General features: G+C 38.1%; 1 protein-coding gene across 1 annotated transcript in view; it reads right to left on the minus strand.

Moving 5' to 3' along the window:
* GRK3 (G protein-coupled receptor kinase 3) overlaps positions 1–18,071 on the minus strand; it is a 737,240-nt gene that overhangs the window by 340,092 nt on the left and 379,077 nt on the right. Inside the window, exon 3 of the mRNA XM_053702091.1 lies at positions 6,864–6,937. Coding sequence (XP_053558066.1) covers positions 6,864–6,937 — 74 coding nt within the window. The remainder of the gene's footprint in view (positions 1–6,863; positions 6,938–18,071) is intronic.

Genomic DNA, 18,071 nt, shown 5'->3' on the forward strand with positions numbered 1-18,071 from the left:
TAAAAACATAGCTTTAAGTAATAAAACAAACTCCATGAAATGAAGGGGTGATGTGTACCCCAATGTATGCAAAGAATCCCATAACACTAGCACTTACTCATAAGTGGTTCTGGAAAGGACAAATAAAGTTAGGGGAAATAAGTGCTCAGTTATATCATATCTAATATTGTTTCACAGGAAAGTAATAATTATTCCAAAATGATATATGCAAACAATGTATTTCAGAATCATTATTTTTTAAATTTACAGATTTTTTAAAAGCTACCCATAATCTACCCAACACACAGCATCACCTGTGTTAATACACATGGACTAACTGGTCTGATTAGCAAACATATGTTATTCAAACATTTTGCCACATCACATGTATAAAAAAAGTCTTTATAATTCTTATAGTAAAACTACGTGACACATGTATGATAAACATTTATATCCAACTACTTACAACACATACATATTGTTAGAAATGTGCTTTTTTCTACAATTTTTTAACCAAAGTCAATGGGATCACATATCACAGATGCTACACCAGTTCTACAGGCTTCTACAACATTGTCATTCCCTGTTTTATACGGCATTGTAAAAGACGCAGAAAAACATAATTTATGCTTACCTGATAAATTCCTTTCTTCTGTTGTGTGATCAGTCCACGGGTCATCATTACTTCTGGGATACAACTCCTCCCCAACAGGAAATGCAAGAGGATTCACCCAGCAGAGCTGCATACAGCTCCTCCCCTCTACGTCAGTCCCAGTCATTCGACCAAGAATCAACGAGAAAGGAGTAACCAAGGGTGAAGTGGTGACTGGAGTATAATTTAAAAGATATTTACCTGCCTTAAAACAGGGCGGGCCGTGGACTGATCACACAACAGAAGAAAGGAATTTATCAGGTAAGCATAAATTATGTTTTCTTCTGTTATGTGTGATCAGTCCACGGGTCATCATTACTTCTGGGATACCAATACCAAAGCAAAAGTACACGGATGACGGGAGGGAAGGCAGGCTCATTATACAGAAGGAACCACTGCCTGAAGAACCTTTCTCCCAAAAATAGCCTCCGAAGAAGCAAAAGTGTCAAATTTGTAAAATTTGGAAAAAGTATGAAGCGAAGACCAAGTTGCAGCCTTGCAAATCTGTTCAACAGAGGCCTCATTCTTAAAGGCCCAAGTGGAAGCCACAGCTCTAGTGGAGTGAGCTGTAATTCTTTCAGGAGGCTGCTGTCCAGCAGTCTCATAGGCTAAACGTATTATGCTACGAAGCCAAAAAGAGAGAGAGGTAGCAGAAGCTTTTTGACCTCTCCTCTGTCCAGAATAAACGACAAACAGGGAAGAAGTTTGGCGAAAATCTTTAGTTGCCTGCAAGTAGAACTTGAGGGCACGAACTACATCCAGATTGTGTAGAAGACGTTCCTTCTTTGAAGAAGGATTTGGACACAAGGATGGAACAACAATCTCTTGATTGATATTCCTGTTAGTGACTACCTTAGGTAAGAACCCAGGTTTAGTACGCAGAACTACCTTGTCTGAGTGAAAAATCAGATAAGGAGAATCACAATGTAAGGCTGATAACTCAGAGACTCTTCGAGCCGAGGAAATAGCCATTAAAAACAGAACTTTCCAAGATAACAATTTTATATCAATGGAATGAAGGGGTTCAAACGGAACACCCTGTAAAACGTTAAGAACTAAGTTTAAACTCCATGGCGGAGCAACAGCTTTAAACACAGGCTTGATCCTAGCTAAAGCCTGACAAAAGGCCTGGACGTCTGGATTTTCTGACAGACGCCTGTGTAACAAGATGGACAGAGCTGAAATCTGTCCCTTTAATGAACTAGCTGATAAACCCTTTTCTAAACCTTCTTGTAGAAAGGACAATATCCTAGCGATCCTAACCTTACTCCAGGAGTAACCTTTGGATTCGCACCAGTATAGGTATTTACGCCATATTTTATGGTAAATCCTTCTGGTAACAGGCTTCCTAGCCTGTATCAGGGTATCAATAACCGACTCAGAAAAACCACGTTTTGATAAAATCAAGCGTTCAATTTCCAAGCAGTCAGCTTCAGAGAAGTTAGATTTTGATGTTTGAATGGACCCTGTATCAGAAGGTCCTGTCTTAGAGGTAGAGACCAAGGCGGACAGGATGACATGTCCACTAGATCTGCATACCAAGTCCTGCGTGGCCATGCAGGCGCTATTAGAATCACTGATGCTCTCTCCTGTTTGATTTTGGCAATCAATCGAGGAAGCAGCGGGAAGGGTGGAAACACATAAGCCATCCCGAAGTTCCAAGGTGCTGTCAAAGCATCTATCAGAACCGCTCCCGGATCCCTGGATCTGGACCCGTAGAGAGGAAGTTTGGCGTTCTGGCGAGACGCCATGAGATCTATCTCTGGTTTGCCCCAACGTCGAAGTATTTGGGCAAAGACCTCCGGATGAAGTTCCCACTCCCCCGGATGAAAAGTCTGGCGACTCAAGAAATCCGCCTCCCAGTTCTCCACTCCCGGGATGTGGATTGCTGACAGGTGGCAAGAGTGAGACTCTGCCCAGCGAATTATCTTTGATACTTCCATCATTGCTAGGGAGCTTCTTGTCCCTCCCTGATGGTTGATGTAAGCTACAGTCGTGATGTTGTCCGACTGAAACCTGATGAACCCCCGAGTTGTTAATTGGGGCCAAGCCAGAAGGGCATTGAGAACTGCTCTCAATTCCAGGATGTTTATTGGAAGGAGACTCTCCTCCTGATTCCATAGTCCCTGAGCCTTCAGAGAATTCCAGACAGCGCCCCAACCTAGTAGGCTGGCGTCTGTTGTTACAATTGTCCAGTCTGGCCTGCTGAATGGCATCCCCTGGACAGGTGTGGCCGATAAAGCACCATAGAAGAGAATTTCTGGTCTCTTGATTCAGATTCAGAGTAGGGGGACAAATCTGAGTAATCCCCATTCCACTGACTTAGCATGCACAATTGCAGCGGTCTGAGGTGTAGGCGTGCAAAAGGTACTATGTCCATTGCCGCTACCATTAAGCCGATCACCTCCATGCATTGAGCTACTGACGGGTGTTGAATGGAATGAAGGACACGGCATGCATTTTGAAGCTTTGTTAACCTGTCTTCTGTCAGGTAAATCTTCATTTCTACAGAATCTATAAGAGTCCCCAAGAATGGAACTCTTGTGAGAGGAAAAAGAGAACTCTTCTTTTCGTTCACTTTCCATCCATGCGACCTTAGAAATGCCAGAACTAACTCTGTATGAGACTTGGCAGTTTGAAAGCTTGAAGCTTGTATTAGAATGTCGTCTAGGTACGGAGCTACCGAAATCCCTCGCGGTCTTAGTACCGCCAGAAGGGCACCCAGAACCTTTGTGAAGATTCTTGGAGCCGTAGCCAATCCGAATGGAAGAGCTACAAACTGGTAGTGCCTGTCTAAGAAGGCAAACCTTAGATACCGGTGATGATCTTTGTGAATCGGTATGTGAAGGTAAGCATCTTTTAAATCCACTGTGGTCATGTACTGACCCTTTTGGATCATGGGTAAGATTGTCCGAATAGTTTCCATTTTGAACGATGGAACTCTTAGGAATTTGTTTAGAATCTTTAAATCTAAGATTGGCCTGAAAGTTCCCTCTTTTTTGGGAACCACAAACAGGTTTGAGTAGAACCCTTGTCCTTGTTCCGACCGCGGAACCGGATGGATCACTCCCATTAATAACAGATCTTGTACACAGCGTAGAAACGCTTCTTTCTTTATCTGGTTTGTTGACAACCTTGACAGATGAAATCTCCCTCTTGGGGGAGATAATTTGAAGTCTAGAAGGTATCCCTGAGATATGATCTCTAGCGCCCAGGGATCCTGAACATCTCTTGCCCAGGCCTGGGCGAAGAGAGAAAGTCTGCCCCCCACTAGATCCGGTCCCGGATCGGGGGCTCTCGGTTCATGCTGTCTTTGGGGCAGCAGCAGGTTTCCTGGCCTGCTTGCTCTTGTTCCAGGACTGGTTAGGCTTCCAGCCTTGCCTGTAACGAGCAACAGCTCCCTCCTGTTTTGGTGCAGTGGAGGTTGATGCTGCTCCTGTTTTGAAATTACGAAAGGAACGAAAATTGGACTGTCTAGCCTTGGCTTTGGCCTTGTCCTGAGGCAGGGCATGACCTTTACCTCCTGTAATGTCAGCAATAATCTCTTTCAAGCCGGGCCCGAATAAGGTCTGCCCTTTGAAAGGAATATTAAGCAATTTAGATTTAGACGTAACATCAGCTGACCAGGATTTCAGCCACAGAGCTCTGCGTGCCTGAATGGCGAATCCTGAATTTTTAGCCGCAAGTTTAGTTAAATGTACTACGGCATCTGAAATAAATGAATTAGCTAACTTAAGGAATTTAAGTTTGTGTGTGATGTCATCTAGTGTGGATGATTGAAGTGTCTCTTCCAGAGACTCAAACCAAAATGCTGCTGCAGCCGTGACAGGCGCAATACATGCAAGAGGTTGCAATATAAACCCTTGTTGAACAAACATTTTCTTAAGGTAACCCTCTAATTTTTTATCCATTGGATCTGAAAAGGCACAGCTATCCTCCAATGGGATAGTGGTACGCTTAGCTAAAGTAGAAACTGCTCCCTCCACCTTAGGGACCGTTTGCCATAAGTCCCGAGTGGTGGTGTCTATTGGAAACATCTTTCTAAATATTGGAGGGGGTGAGAACGGCACACCGGGTCTATCCCACTCCTTAGTAACAATTTCAGTTAGTCTCTTAGGTATAGGAAAAACGTCAGTACTCGCCGGTACCGCAAAGTATTTATCCAACCTACACAGTTTCTCTGGTATTGCAACGGTGTTACAATCATTGAGAGCTGCTAAGACCTCCCCTAGTAATACACGGAGGTTCTCCAATTTAAATTTAAAATTTGAAATATCTGAATCCAATCTGTTTGGATCAGAACCGTCACCTACAGAATGAAGCTCTCCGTCCTCATGCTCTGCAAGCTGTGACGCAGTATCAGACATGGCCCTAGTATTGTCAGCGCACTCTGTTCTCACCCCAGAGTGATCACGCTTGCCTCTTAGTTCTGGTAATTTAGACAAAACTTCAGTCATAACAGTAGCCATATCTTGTAATGTTATCTGTAATGGCCGCCCAGATGTACTAGGCGCCATAATATCACGCACCTCCCGGGCGGGAGATGCAGGTACTGCCGCGTGAGGCGAGTTAGTCGGCATAACTCTCCCCTCGCTGTTTGGTGAAATTTGTTCAAATTGTACAGATTGACTTTTATTTAAAGTAGCATCAATACAGTTAGTACATAAATTTCTATTGGGCTCCACCTTGGCATTGGAACAAATGACACAGATATCTTCCTCTGAGTCAGACATGTTTAACACACTAGCAATAAACTTGCAACTTGGTTATAATCTTTTTTAGCAAAAAACGTACTGTGCCTCAAAGAGGTACTAAACGATTAAATGACAGTTGAAATAATGAACTGAAAAAACAGTTATAGCATCAAACTTTAAAACAACACAACTTTTAGCAAAGGTTTGTTCCCATTAGAAAAATAACAATAATTAAATTTGACATAAAAATTACAGAGCAACGTTTTTATTCACAGTCAATATAAAATTCTCACAGCTCTGCTGAGAGAATCTACCTCCCTCCAAAGAAGTTTGAAGACCCCTGAGATCTGTCAGAGATGAACCGGATCATGCAGGAAATATAAGAGTAACTGACTGGAATTTTTTGATGCGTAGCAAAGAGCGCCAAAAACGGCCCCTCCTCCTCACACACAGCAGTGAAGAGAAACGAAACTGTCACAATTAAAACCAAACAACTGCCAAGTGGAAAATAATGCCCAAATATTTATTCACTCAGTACCTCAGAAATGTAAACGATTCTACATTCCAGCAAAAACGTTTAACATGAGAAATACCTATTAAAAGGATTAGTGACTTTTAACAGAGTAGTTCCGGTGAAATACCATCCCCAGAATACTGAAGTGTATACATACATGTCATTATAACGGTATGGCAGGATTTTCTCTTCAATTCCATTCAGAAAATAAAAACTGCTACATACCTCAATGCAGATTCATCTGCCCGCTGTCCCCTGATCTGAAGCTTTTACCTCCCTCAGATGGTCGAGAACAGCAATATGATCTTAACTACTCCGGTTAAAATCATAGTAAAAAACTCTGGTAGATTCTTCCTCAAACTCTGCCAGAGAAGTAATAACACGCTCCGGTGCTATTGTAAAATAACAAACTTTTGATTGAAGTCATAAAAACTAAGTATAATCACCATAGTCCTCTCACACATCCTATCTAGTCGTTGGGTGCAAGAGAATGACTGGGACTGACGTAGAGGGGAGGAGCTGTATGCAGCTCTGCTGGGTGAATCCTCTTGCATTTCCTGTTGGGGAGGAGTTGTATCCCAGAAGTAATGATGACCCGTGGACTGATCACACATAACAGAAGAAAGGTTGTTTAGCTCTACCAAACAGTAACAAAATGGAGAGATATGGCAGTGAAAGGAACATGTGACAACATAATATCGTATTCTCATCCTTGATGCATTTTAGGTATACCTGAGTTTTTCTTTATTTCAAATCAAGATCAGCTCACAAGAATAAGTGAGCGGCTACCATTTAGCTACTCACCGGGTAGATAAACAAAGTGTTTGTGCCTTTAGATGCCTTGTAGGTCCTGGGACTAGCATCCATTTTTTATGTTCATCTGCAACTTCGAATTAAAAGATCTTCTTTTTAAATAAAGATGTTCATGTGATATCACCCAGTCAGTTACAGATATGCTGTGTCAGATTAAAATGATTTGTATATGGGTGACCATATTAAGAATACAATATGGTGCCATGCTTACCTCTTCATAAAACTTGAGCTGTGGAACACCTTCATCTATTTCATTTGTGCAGAACTCTTTAAACAGCAAAAACCCTGAAACATATAAAAAAAATAGTTAACTAATGTTTTTAATCTGTATTTTTATTTCAGTTTATTGAAATTTAAATATTCAAAAGTTATACAATACACTCAGTATAGATATTCTATGCAAAGAACAGTCAAATTGATTTGTGTATGTTATTTTCCACTACAGTATCAAGCATACTTTTTTTAGACTACATATCTAGATCAGTGATTTGCAACCTTTTTTTTTCCGTGGCACACTTTTTTACATTAAAAAATCCTACGGCACACCACCATCCCAAAATTTTACAAAATGACACATTGTAGCCTAATACAGGATATATATATATATATACACACATACTGTATATACACACACACACACTGTACTGTGCTGTCATGCCATGCCTTCTACAAACTATACATGACATATTGACATTCTTTTACAAACAATCATAATGATTGTCTGTGAATGAATGTCAATGTCATGGTTGTAAATGATACCTGATGAGCATGTCACATACCTCCCAATATTTAAAAATTTGAAAGAGGGACACCCCTGCACTGTTGTCAATCTGCCGTGGCACACCGGTTGAAAAACACTGATCTAGATGATAAACACTGGAACAAATGCTCCAACCTTAGAAAGAAGTGCACAAGCCTTACACACACCTGTTATTGTAACCATTGCTTAGTATAAACAATATACTATCATAAAATAATTACACTTTATTTAACATCTATGCAACAAATCACACATGTTTAAAAATAAAACAAGAGACTCTGGTTATGGTGGGTTAAATCTCAACCACCATAATATTGATTCAAAGTTAAGCCTTAAGTTTTATAAATTAAAATTATAATTGGGCTAGTGGGGCTCAATGAGGAGTTGTAGTCAATGCGATATGGAGAAATAGCCTGAGGTAGGGAAACACTTATACAATATTCAAACAGTCCCTGTGCGCTCAAAGGCGACCTCCTGCCTGCATACTGCTGTGATAGAACACAGTCAGTCGAATGTTATCTAGTGTCCCTATATATCGCATTCATACCACAGTGTGTTTAATCATCTCTCTCAACCTTTCAAGTCAGAGTCAGCTTTTGTAACCACAATTGCAGCATATTGCTCCTACGTCAACTTGTATTGCAACAAACTATTGGCTACAAAATAGGCTACAAAGTATCAATATCATTTTAACAACACTCGTGTGGCAAACAAATACCCCGTAAGCCCCGACACCGACACATTTCGTCACTGATACGTGACTTCGTCAAGGCATAGGAACAGACCAGCAGGATTGTCTCTTCATATAGCAATCCGTTGCTATAGCAATTTATGTTTTGTTTGGGCGGAAGTGTTTAACCCCTGGGCGTTCATACCATGATCAGAGTTAGTGTCAGGCAGTATTTTATCACACTCTTATGCCTCAATGTGATATCTCTGAGTGTAGGCAGGAGCGCTCAGCATATGAGCGTAGGCAGAAGCGCTTAACACAATGTGATCTCTCAAAAATCAAATCTTAAATTGCAGTATACATCAAATCACGTTATGTATTTTTTAGATGTCATATCACCCCATAGTAGTGTCTTAGTTATCACTTAAGCAAAGTGTCTTACAATCTTGGTATATATACTACTTATGTATTCAGGGATCTTAATGCATTTATGTTTTATATTAAAAGTGCATTTTATGCATCACTTAATAGAATCCCTGTATCTCTGATAATTTTTCACACTAATGTTGTTCCTTGCTTGTGATAGTATCTCCTCAATGTGTCCCTATTGCAGAACACCCACTTGTTTTGGAAGGAGTGATATAATTGTATACTTAAAAGTTCATGATAGTCAAAGAGATTGGTAATTTAAGTTCTTTACATCTGTCTTTACTTTTGTGCATAGGTTCTGAATGACCCAGGCCTGTAATGTTGTGTGTAGTAACTTATTCTACACTCTATAGTACTGATGTCAATTTTTATAGAAAGCACTTGCGTGATAGCCTGTTCTGCACTCTATAATCATAATGTCAATTTTACAGGAAGCATATCTAATATTAATTTTAGAGGAAGCACTTATAGGAGATCGCTTCATTTAGCCCTTTAGGTGATGTTGATTGCAATTTGTGTATCCATCTATACTCTTTCTGGAGAAGGAGTTTATTAAAGTCACCCTTTCTATCTCTCAACTGTAGTTGTTCAACGGCGAAAAATTGTATGTCATATTTATTTTCTGCATGGTGGGTATTCATATGTTGTGCAACAGGGACAGATCGATTCCATTTAATGCCCCCAATGTGTTCTAATGCCCTTGTTCTCAGTTCTCTTGAGGTTTCACCTACATAAATCATATGGCACTTGCATTTTGTCACATAAATCACCATGTTAGACCTACAATTTAAGAAGATTTGGATTTCATATGTTTTGTTTGTTTTCGGGTGTACAAAGTTGGTATCATATTTCTGCAAGCTTTGCATCGGCCACATTTAAAGAAACCTTTCGTTTCTCTGAGCCAAGTTCTATTCCTTGGTATACTGAAATGACTCCTGATAAGAACATCCTTTAGATTTTGTGATCATTCTGTTAGTTATCTGCAGATTCTCAGTGATCACATCTGTTAGGTCTGGGTTATCTTGTAGGACATGCCAGACCTCTTCAGAATTTGGTGAATTCAATTATGATTTTTATTGAAGGTCCCTATGATCCTAACTGTTTGTTTTTGTTCATATTTATCGATATTCCGAGTATCATTGGTATGCTTTTTTTAAGCATTGATTCGGGTAACCCCTTTCTCTGAATCTTTTTCACAATTCTTGGGCCTCCCTTTCAAAATCTTCCTCTGTGCTACAGTTTCTTTTTGCTCTTAAGTATTGCCCTGTTGGTATCCCCATTTTTTTTACTTTTGGATTGAAAGCTGTTCCATTGTAACAATTTATTATTGACTGTGTCTTTCTGTATAGTTTTGTATTTAGGGAACAATCTTTTTCTTTCTGGATCATCAGATCCAGGAAAACCATACCTTCATCGTCCACGGTACAAGTATTTTTCATCCCATACACATTCTTATTCAGCCATGCCAAGTAATTTGAGAACTCATTTTTTGTTCCAGACCATAGGATTAGCACATAATCGATGCAGCGAATATAGAAATCAATGTATTGCATATAGGGGTTCTCATCTTCATTTAGTATGCTGGTTTGTTCTATCCAGCCTAAAAAGAGGTTACCATAGGTTGGTGCACAGCAGGTGCCCATTGCAGTGCATCTCTTCTGCAGGTACACTTTATTATTAAACAAGAAGTAACAAGTCAACAATGAAGTAATCATGTGCACTCCCCCTAGGGCGTATTGCCTTCTGGAAGTGCTAAACTGCTTTTATTCCCAAATTATGCGTAATGTTCGAATACAGACTCTGCACATCTATACTCGCTAATAGCGTGTTCTGGCTAACAATGATGTTCTCTAGCTGTGTGAGGACATCTTTCGTATCCTGCACATATGAACTTAGTGTGTACACAAAATCCCTTAATTTTTTTTAACCAGCAAGGTGCTGACTTTTTTCTTTCAGACAACCATTCCCAGACATTATCGGTCTGCCAGGTGGTTCTGTCTGACTTTTATGAATCTTAGGTAGACTGTAAAACGTTGCTATTCTCTGTGTTTTATTGCTCATAAATAAATATTCATCTTTCGGAATCACTCTTCCATTAAAGCTATCCAGCATCGATGTTAGTTCTTTTGTGATTTTTTCTGTTGGATCAAATGGAATTATCCTATAGTTTGCTTTATTGTCCAATATATCTTTACACATTTTTCAGGTACTTTTCATTGGGCATAATTACCATTGCTTAGTATAAACAAACATTTAATTTGTTTGTTATATATTCAGAAATAAGCATCAACTAATACATTTAGAAATTCTCACACAAATAATTTTCTTTTGGACCAAATAAAATTCAGAAGGAGATAATGTTGCTGTAAATTAAGAAGGGGCAAAAAATATAAACGGATGTGTGTTCAGAAAGGAGTGGTATATGAAACATTACATTTAAAAAAACTACAATGCTTACTGAAATAAAAAGAAAAAACACAATCAACTTGTTTAACCACCATACATGAAAAAAGTTATTTATACTATGAAACAGCATTTTCCAATGTCGTCTTGCTTTTGGTCACCATTGAAGTACAGTTGAAATGTATGGGGCACCACTAATATTTCTATGTACCTTTGACTCTCAACCTAGGAATTGCAATAATGTAAATAGAAAAATATAAAAATACAAAAATAGTATCACATTCCTATTGAGTTTCCTGACATTTATTTATATATTTTTTTATTTTTAGTACAAAATACGAAGGAACTCTATATGTGTATGCGTGTGTTTGTATGTAAATATATATTTATAATGATTAAGATAAGATGAGATATATATATATATATATATATATATATATATATATGTGTGTGTGTGCATGTGTATGTGTGGTACAGGGTTTTTAACAAACCCTTTAACAGTCATCAGTGTGGCACAGAAAGGGTTAACCAACCATTTCCACATCACCCAGCCTGTGGGTGCACAAACACTATCTCCTCTGTACAAGACTTAGAAAAATGCCCAAATTCCCCTTTAATGCCACTCACACTAAACTATCTCTGCTAGCCTGTGTTATCCCCATTTATACTGAAAGTTTGTATACTTAAAGGGACAGTCTACTCCAAAATTTTGATTGTTTAAAAAGATAGATAATGCCTTTATTACTGATTCCCCAGTTTTGCATAACCAACATGGTTATATTAATACACTTTTTACCTCTGTGAATACCTTGTATCTAAGCCTTTTTGGACAGCCCCCTGATCACATTACTTTTTATTTATTATATATCGACTTGCATTTTATCTAATTAGTGCAGTGTGTGCCACAAACCACGGACGTGAGCACAATGTTATCTATTTGGCTGACATGAACTAGAACTCCCCTGTTGTGAAAAGATAATAAAAAAGCATGTGATAAGAGGCGGCCTTTAGTGGCTTAGATACAGGCAAAAATTTAGAGGTTTAAAGTTTATAAAGTATATTAATATAACAATGTTGGTTGTGCAAAGCTGGGGAATGTGTAGTAAAGGTGTTATCTAACTTTTTAAATTATAACAATTCTGGTGTAGACTGCCCCATTAAAGGGACAGTTCTCCCAAAATGTGTCTCCCCTTTAAATTGTTCCCAATGATTCATTTTACCTGCCGGAGTGTTTTAAATTGTTTAAAAGTAGTTCCTTTACCCCTATCTTGGCATTTCGAATAGTTGATTTAGCTTGTGGTATCCTAACCTATACTGAAAGTTTCTATACTGGAGTATATTCTATTGAATAGCCTAAGTAAACACAGCCAGCAGAAGAGATTACACTCTCAGTGGGGGGCATGATAGTTAAGTAATAAAATAATAATGTTCCATTGTTCTCTCTAAGTATTGAGCTTTAGTTTTCTAGACAAATATAAGATAAGGAAGCAAGTCTGTGTACAAAAAAGTGATAACATAATGAGATCTGATAATACCTGAAGCTCAACCCATTGTAATAGGCTGTGGTTTAAAAGCACAAAACCAGCTACTTCATATACACAAATAAACCGAAAAATGCAATTTCTCATAAATGTTATACTCTGCAGCTGGTATAACAAGTCATTGAAAATACATTAATATAAAAACAATTTTACAGTGTACTGTCCCTTTAAGTCCAGGCTATTGACAAACTATGGAAACACAGCCAGCAGAAGAAATTACATTCCTGGTGGGTTTTAGAAAAGATAATAAAATGTTAATTTTCCATTGTCCTCATACAGATATAAGATAAGGAAGCAAGCATGTGCACAGAAAGTGATAACATAATTAGATCTGATATTACCTGCAAGCCCAACCCTTTGTAATAGACTGTGATTTCAAATCACAAAACCAGCTATTTCATATAAACAAATAAACCTGAAAATGCAATTTCTCATTTTATAGTCTGCAGCCGGCATAAGAAGTCATTGGAAATATATTAATGGAAAAACAATTTTACATTATACTGTCCCATTGAAATAATATGTGAAATCCAAAGGAAAAACCCAAACTAACAGATTAAAAATACAAAAAATCAAGCAAATATCAGTTTAAAAAAAACTGAATTATGTTATTACAACTCTCATTGGTAGCGTGGTTCAAATATTAAACAATGGCAAAAACTTAATAAAGTAAAATTTCTTATGAACAAAAAAGAGTCACAGTGCATTTAAATAAAAAAATAGTTAAACACAATTACATAAAGCAAAACAAGTTTAAAGGAGAAATTTAACAGAACCTATAACTTTACCAGATATAGCCTCTGTTCCAAGAAGAAATATTGTCAAACACACTGCTGCACACAGCCGCCTCCCTTGTAGAATGACAATATAATTTTGCTGAAACCACAATTAAATCAACTTTTTCCCTGAGGTCAGGTTTCTGACAGGGTCCCTTCAGAGTGGGCAAGGAAGGTAGTCACCACTTTTTTATGGCATGCCATAAAACCACATTGCAAGTCCTGGTTGAAGTTATAGGATAATCTATCATTTTAGTAATGCAAATACAGTACACATACACTTAAAGGGACATTATACACTAGATGTTTCTTTGCACAAATGTTTTGTAGATGATCCCTTTATATAGCCCATACAGTTGTTTTTTGTTTTAAATGGATAGTTTTGATTATTTTTTAAATAATATTGGTCTGATTTTCAGACTCCTAACCAAGCCCCAAAGTTTTAGAAGAATACCGATATAAACCTACTCCAACTTGCTTCTGTTTGTGTAAAGGGTCTTTTCATATGCAATGGAAGGTGAGGGGGGGCCCTGCTATTTCCCACTTGCAGTGGGTGTTCCAGTAACCTATTAAACAGAGCTAAACTGGAAGCTTCTAAGTAAGTTTTTAAACTGTTTTATACTGGATTTTTATAACAGTATCTGTGCATATTATTATTTATAGAAGTGTCTATTACATGCAGTTATATGAAAATTGGTGTATACTGTCCCTTTAACATTACCAATGTGACATCATGAGCATTATTTTGATACCAAGAATGACATATCTATCATATTTGGTCATTCAGTAACATAAAGTAATTAAAACATGTCTTAAGCTAGTAAGAATATAAAATGTAAAACCATGCACAGTGTTTGATGAAAATTAGGTTTTACTATCTGTTTCTGCTTGTGTTGAGATCCCTAGTCTATGCTTTCAAGTAGAATCCCACTTCTTGTACATAACTATAATAAAAAATATCAAGCAAATGAAGGCTAAAGCGGGTCACTGGCCCTCAGCTGATAGGCAGACTTTGGCTTTCATCAGAAATATCCATTTAAAAGGATTTTGATTATCATTTTTGGACACAAAACCACAAGGCTGCACATACTAGACAAGCAAGGCTTAATTAATGAAAGAGGGGCGAGGGAGAATGCACTGAGATAATGGTTTAAATTAAGGGACTTTAAAAATTATTGCTTGTATTAGCTGTCCCTTGAATTTTAGTCTGGAGCAGTAATATATGCGTTTATGTATAAAGTTGCAAGTAGATTTGCAAGAAAGAAAAAGACTGCTAGGCTCTGAAGTATATTTTATCTCAAGAGAACAGTTTATCAAAAGAAAATAATTGTCTCTCAAAAAAAGGCATTTGCACTAAATAACTTTATTGGAGATAAATAAAAGTCCAACCGGACTTGTACACACACACACACAAGTGCAGTAATATCCCTAAATATTGGTTATCGCTATTAGAGAGACAACAACTTATGCTGATACTAATGCTATTAAATAGCAACCTATAATAATCCTCTAATAAGGTGCTGCCTAGTTAAAGTTTTAGGTTGTATGATTGTCGGCTAACAGTTGTATTGTATGTCTGCAATAATTGGTGACTCAGCTGATTCACTATTTGTATAGCAGATATACAGGGAGTGCAGAATTATTAGGCAAGTTGTATTTTTGAGGATTAATTTTATTATTGAACAACAACCATGTTCTCAATGAACCCAAAAAACTCATTAATATCAAAGCTGAATAGTTTTGGAAGTAGTTTTTAGTTTGTTTTTAGTTATAGCTATTTTAGGGGGATATCTGTGTGTGCAGGTGACTATTAGTGTGCATAATTATTAGGCAACTTAACAAAAAACAAATATATACCCATTTCAATTATTTATTTTTACCAGTGAAACCAATATAACATCTCAACATTCACAAATATACATTTCTGACATTCAAAAACAAAACAAAAACAAATCAGTGACCAATATAGCCACCTTTCTTTGCAAGGACACTCAAAAGCCTGCCATCCATGGATTCTGTCAGTGTTTTGATCTGTTCACCATCAACATTGCGTGCAGCAGCAACCACAGCCTCCCAGACACTGTTCAGAGAGGTGTACTGTTTTCCCTCCTTGTAAATCTCACATTTGATGATGGACCACAGGTTCTCAATGGGGTTCAGATCAGGTGAACAAGGAGGCCATGTCATTAGATTTTCTTCTTTTATACCCTTTCTTGCCAGCCACGCTGTGGAGTACTTGGACGCGTGTGATGGAGCATTGTCCTGCATGAAAATCATGTTTTTCTTGAAGGATGCAGACTTCTTCCTGTACCACTGCTTGAAGAAGGTGTCTTCCAGAAACTGGCAGTAGGACTGGGAGTTGAGCTTGACTCCATCCTCAACCCGAAAAGGCCCCACAAGCTCATCTTTGATGATACCAGCCCAAACCAGTACTCCACCTCCACCTTGCTGGTGTCTGAGTCGGACTGGAGCTCTCTGCCCTTTACCAATCCAGCCACGGGCCCATCCATCTGGCCCATCAAGACTCACTCTCATTTCATCAGTCCATAAAACCTTAGAAAAATCAGTCTTGAGATATTTCTTGGCCCAGTCTTGATGTTTCAGCTTATGTGTCTTGTTCAGTGGTGGTCGTCTTTCAGCCTTTCTTACCTTGGCCATGTCTCTGAGTATTGCACACCTTGTGCTTTTGGGCACTCCAGTGATGTTGCAGCTCTGAAATATGGCCAAACTGGTGGCAAGTGGCATCTTGGCAGCTGCACACTTGACTTTTCTCAGTTCATGGGCAGTTATTTTGCGCCTTGGTTTTTCCACACGTTTCTTGCGACCCTGTTGACTATTTTGAATGAAACGCTTGATTGTTCGATGATCACGCTTCAGAAGCTTTGCAATTTTAAGAGTGCTGCATCCCTCTGCAAGATATCTCACTATTTTTGACTTTTCTGAGCCTGTCAAGTCCTTCTTTTGACCCATTTTGTCAAAGGAAAGGAAGTTGCCTAATAATTATGCACACCTGATATAGGGTGTTGATGTCATTAGACCACACCCCTTCTCATTATAGAGATGCACATCACCTAATATGCTTAATTGGTAGTAGGCTTTCGAGCCTATACAGCTTGGAGTAAGACAACATGCATAAAGAGGATGATGTGGTCAAAATACTCATTTGCCTAATCATTCTGCACTCCCTGTATAACACTGTTCAATATAGTTACTGTCAGATAGTCATTCAATCTGACCCTCATAAAGGGTATTTGTGAACAGTCTAATGTTGCACAGTGTTATGGACACCTCAGTGTGTGATGTTGTTTAACTTGTGAAAATGGATAACACTTCTATAATAATCTTAATCTCTGAGCTAGATGTCTCATAACATGTTACTTTAAATCATAGCATTTAAGTTACTTGATGAATATTTATTGTATTAAATTAAGAATTCATTGACAATAATCAATAATTTGGCAGATTTGCTATTCAAAGGTAATATATTATAGCCCTCACAACTTTCCAACCAAACTGCTATTACAATACATATCACAATGTATTTAGTATTATGTTTTAAAATAGCAGTTGTGTGAGGGTGGTAATGCTACTTAGAGACAAATAATACCCATATAGGTTGTATATATCCAGCAGAACTAATACACAACAACGCTAAGCTGAGCAAAGCCTCTTCTATAGCGGAGGTTACAATTATCATTATACTGACTACTCGAATTGTGCAAAAATATAGAAAATAGTCAAGGTCTTGTGGACTCTCACCACCATGAAATAAAAGTAATTTATCATGTAAACATTATATTTTCTTTCAGGTGGGTAGAGTCCATGAACCACTACTCCTGGGGAACTAATTATCCAATCATTTATTTATTTATTTATTTTTGGTGTGGGGGGGGGGGGGTGTTTAATGCAAAAAAAAAAAAAAAAATACAATAATATTTAAAATACAAAAGTAACTGTAAATTACTATCAATCATATCATATCAATATCTGCAAACACATCTAAATGGTAGAATTTAGAAAAATAATGTAAGGAAGCTGCCTTGAAAATTTGATGAACAGAAATCACATTCTTAAAAGCCAAAGAAGTAGAAACTGATCTTGTAGAATGGGCAGTATTCTGTTTAGGATGAGACTGACCTACCTCCAAGAAAGCTTTATGAGTCAAAAGCTTCCACCAAGAGGCTAACAAAACGGCAGTTGCCTTCTGACCCTTTCTGTAACCAGAAAAATGAACAAAAAAGCTGAAGTACTTAATAGCATAGAAAACTAAATTTATGCTTACCAGATAAATTGATTTCTTCTATGGTAAGACGAGTCCACGGATTCATCCTTTACTTGTGGGATATTATCCTCCTGCTAACAGGAAGTGGCAAAGAGCACCACAGCAGAGCTGTCTATATAGCTCCTCCCTTAGCTCCACCCCCCAGTCATTCGACCGAAGGTACAGGAAGAAAAAAGGAGAAACTACAAGGTGCAGATGTGACCGAAGTTTAAATCAAAAAAATATAATCTGTCTTAAAATGACAGGGCGGGCCGTGGACTCGTCTTACCATAGAAGAAATCAATTTATCAGGTAAGCATAAATTTTGTTTTCTTCTATAAAGGTAAGACGAGTCCACGGATTCATCCTTTACTTGTGGGATACAATACGAAAGCTACAGGACACGGATGAACGGGAGGGACAAGACAGATGGTTAAACAGAAGGCACCACTGCTTGAAGAACTTTTCTCCCAAAAATTTGGATGCTGGAACGGACCTTGAATAAGAAGGTCTTGTCTCAGTGGCAGAGTCCATGGTGGAAGAGATGACATGTCCACCAGGTCTGCATACCAAGTCCTG

This window comes from Bombina bombina, chromosome 2, assembly GCF_027579735.1.
Source record: "Bombina bombina isolate aBomBom1 chromosome 2, aBomBom1.pri, whole genome shotgun sequence".
In the NCBI taxonomy this organism is placed as follows: domain Eukaryota; kingdom Metazoa; phylum Chordata; class Amphibia; order Anura; family Bombinatoridae; genus Bombina; species Bombina bombina.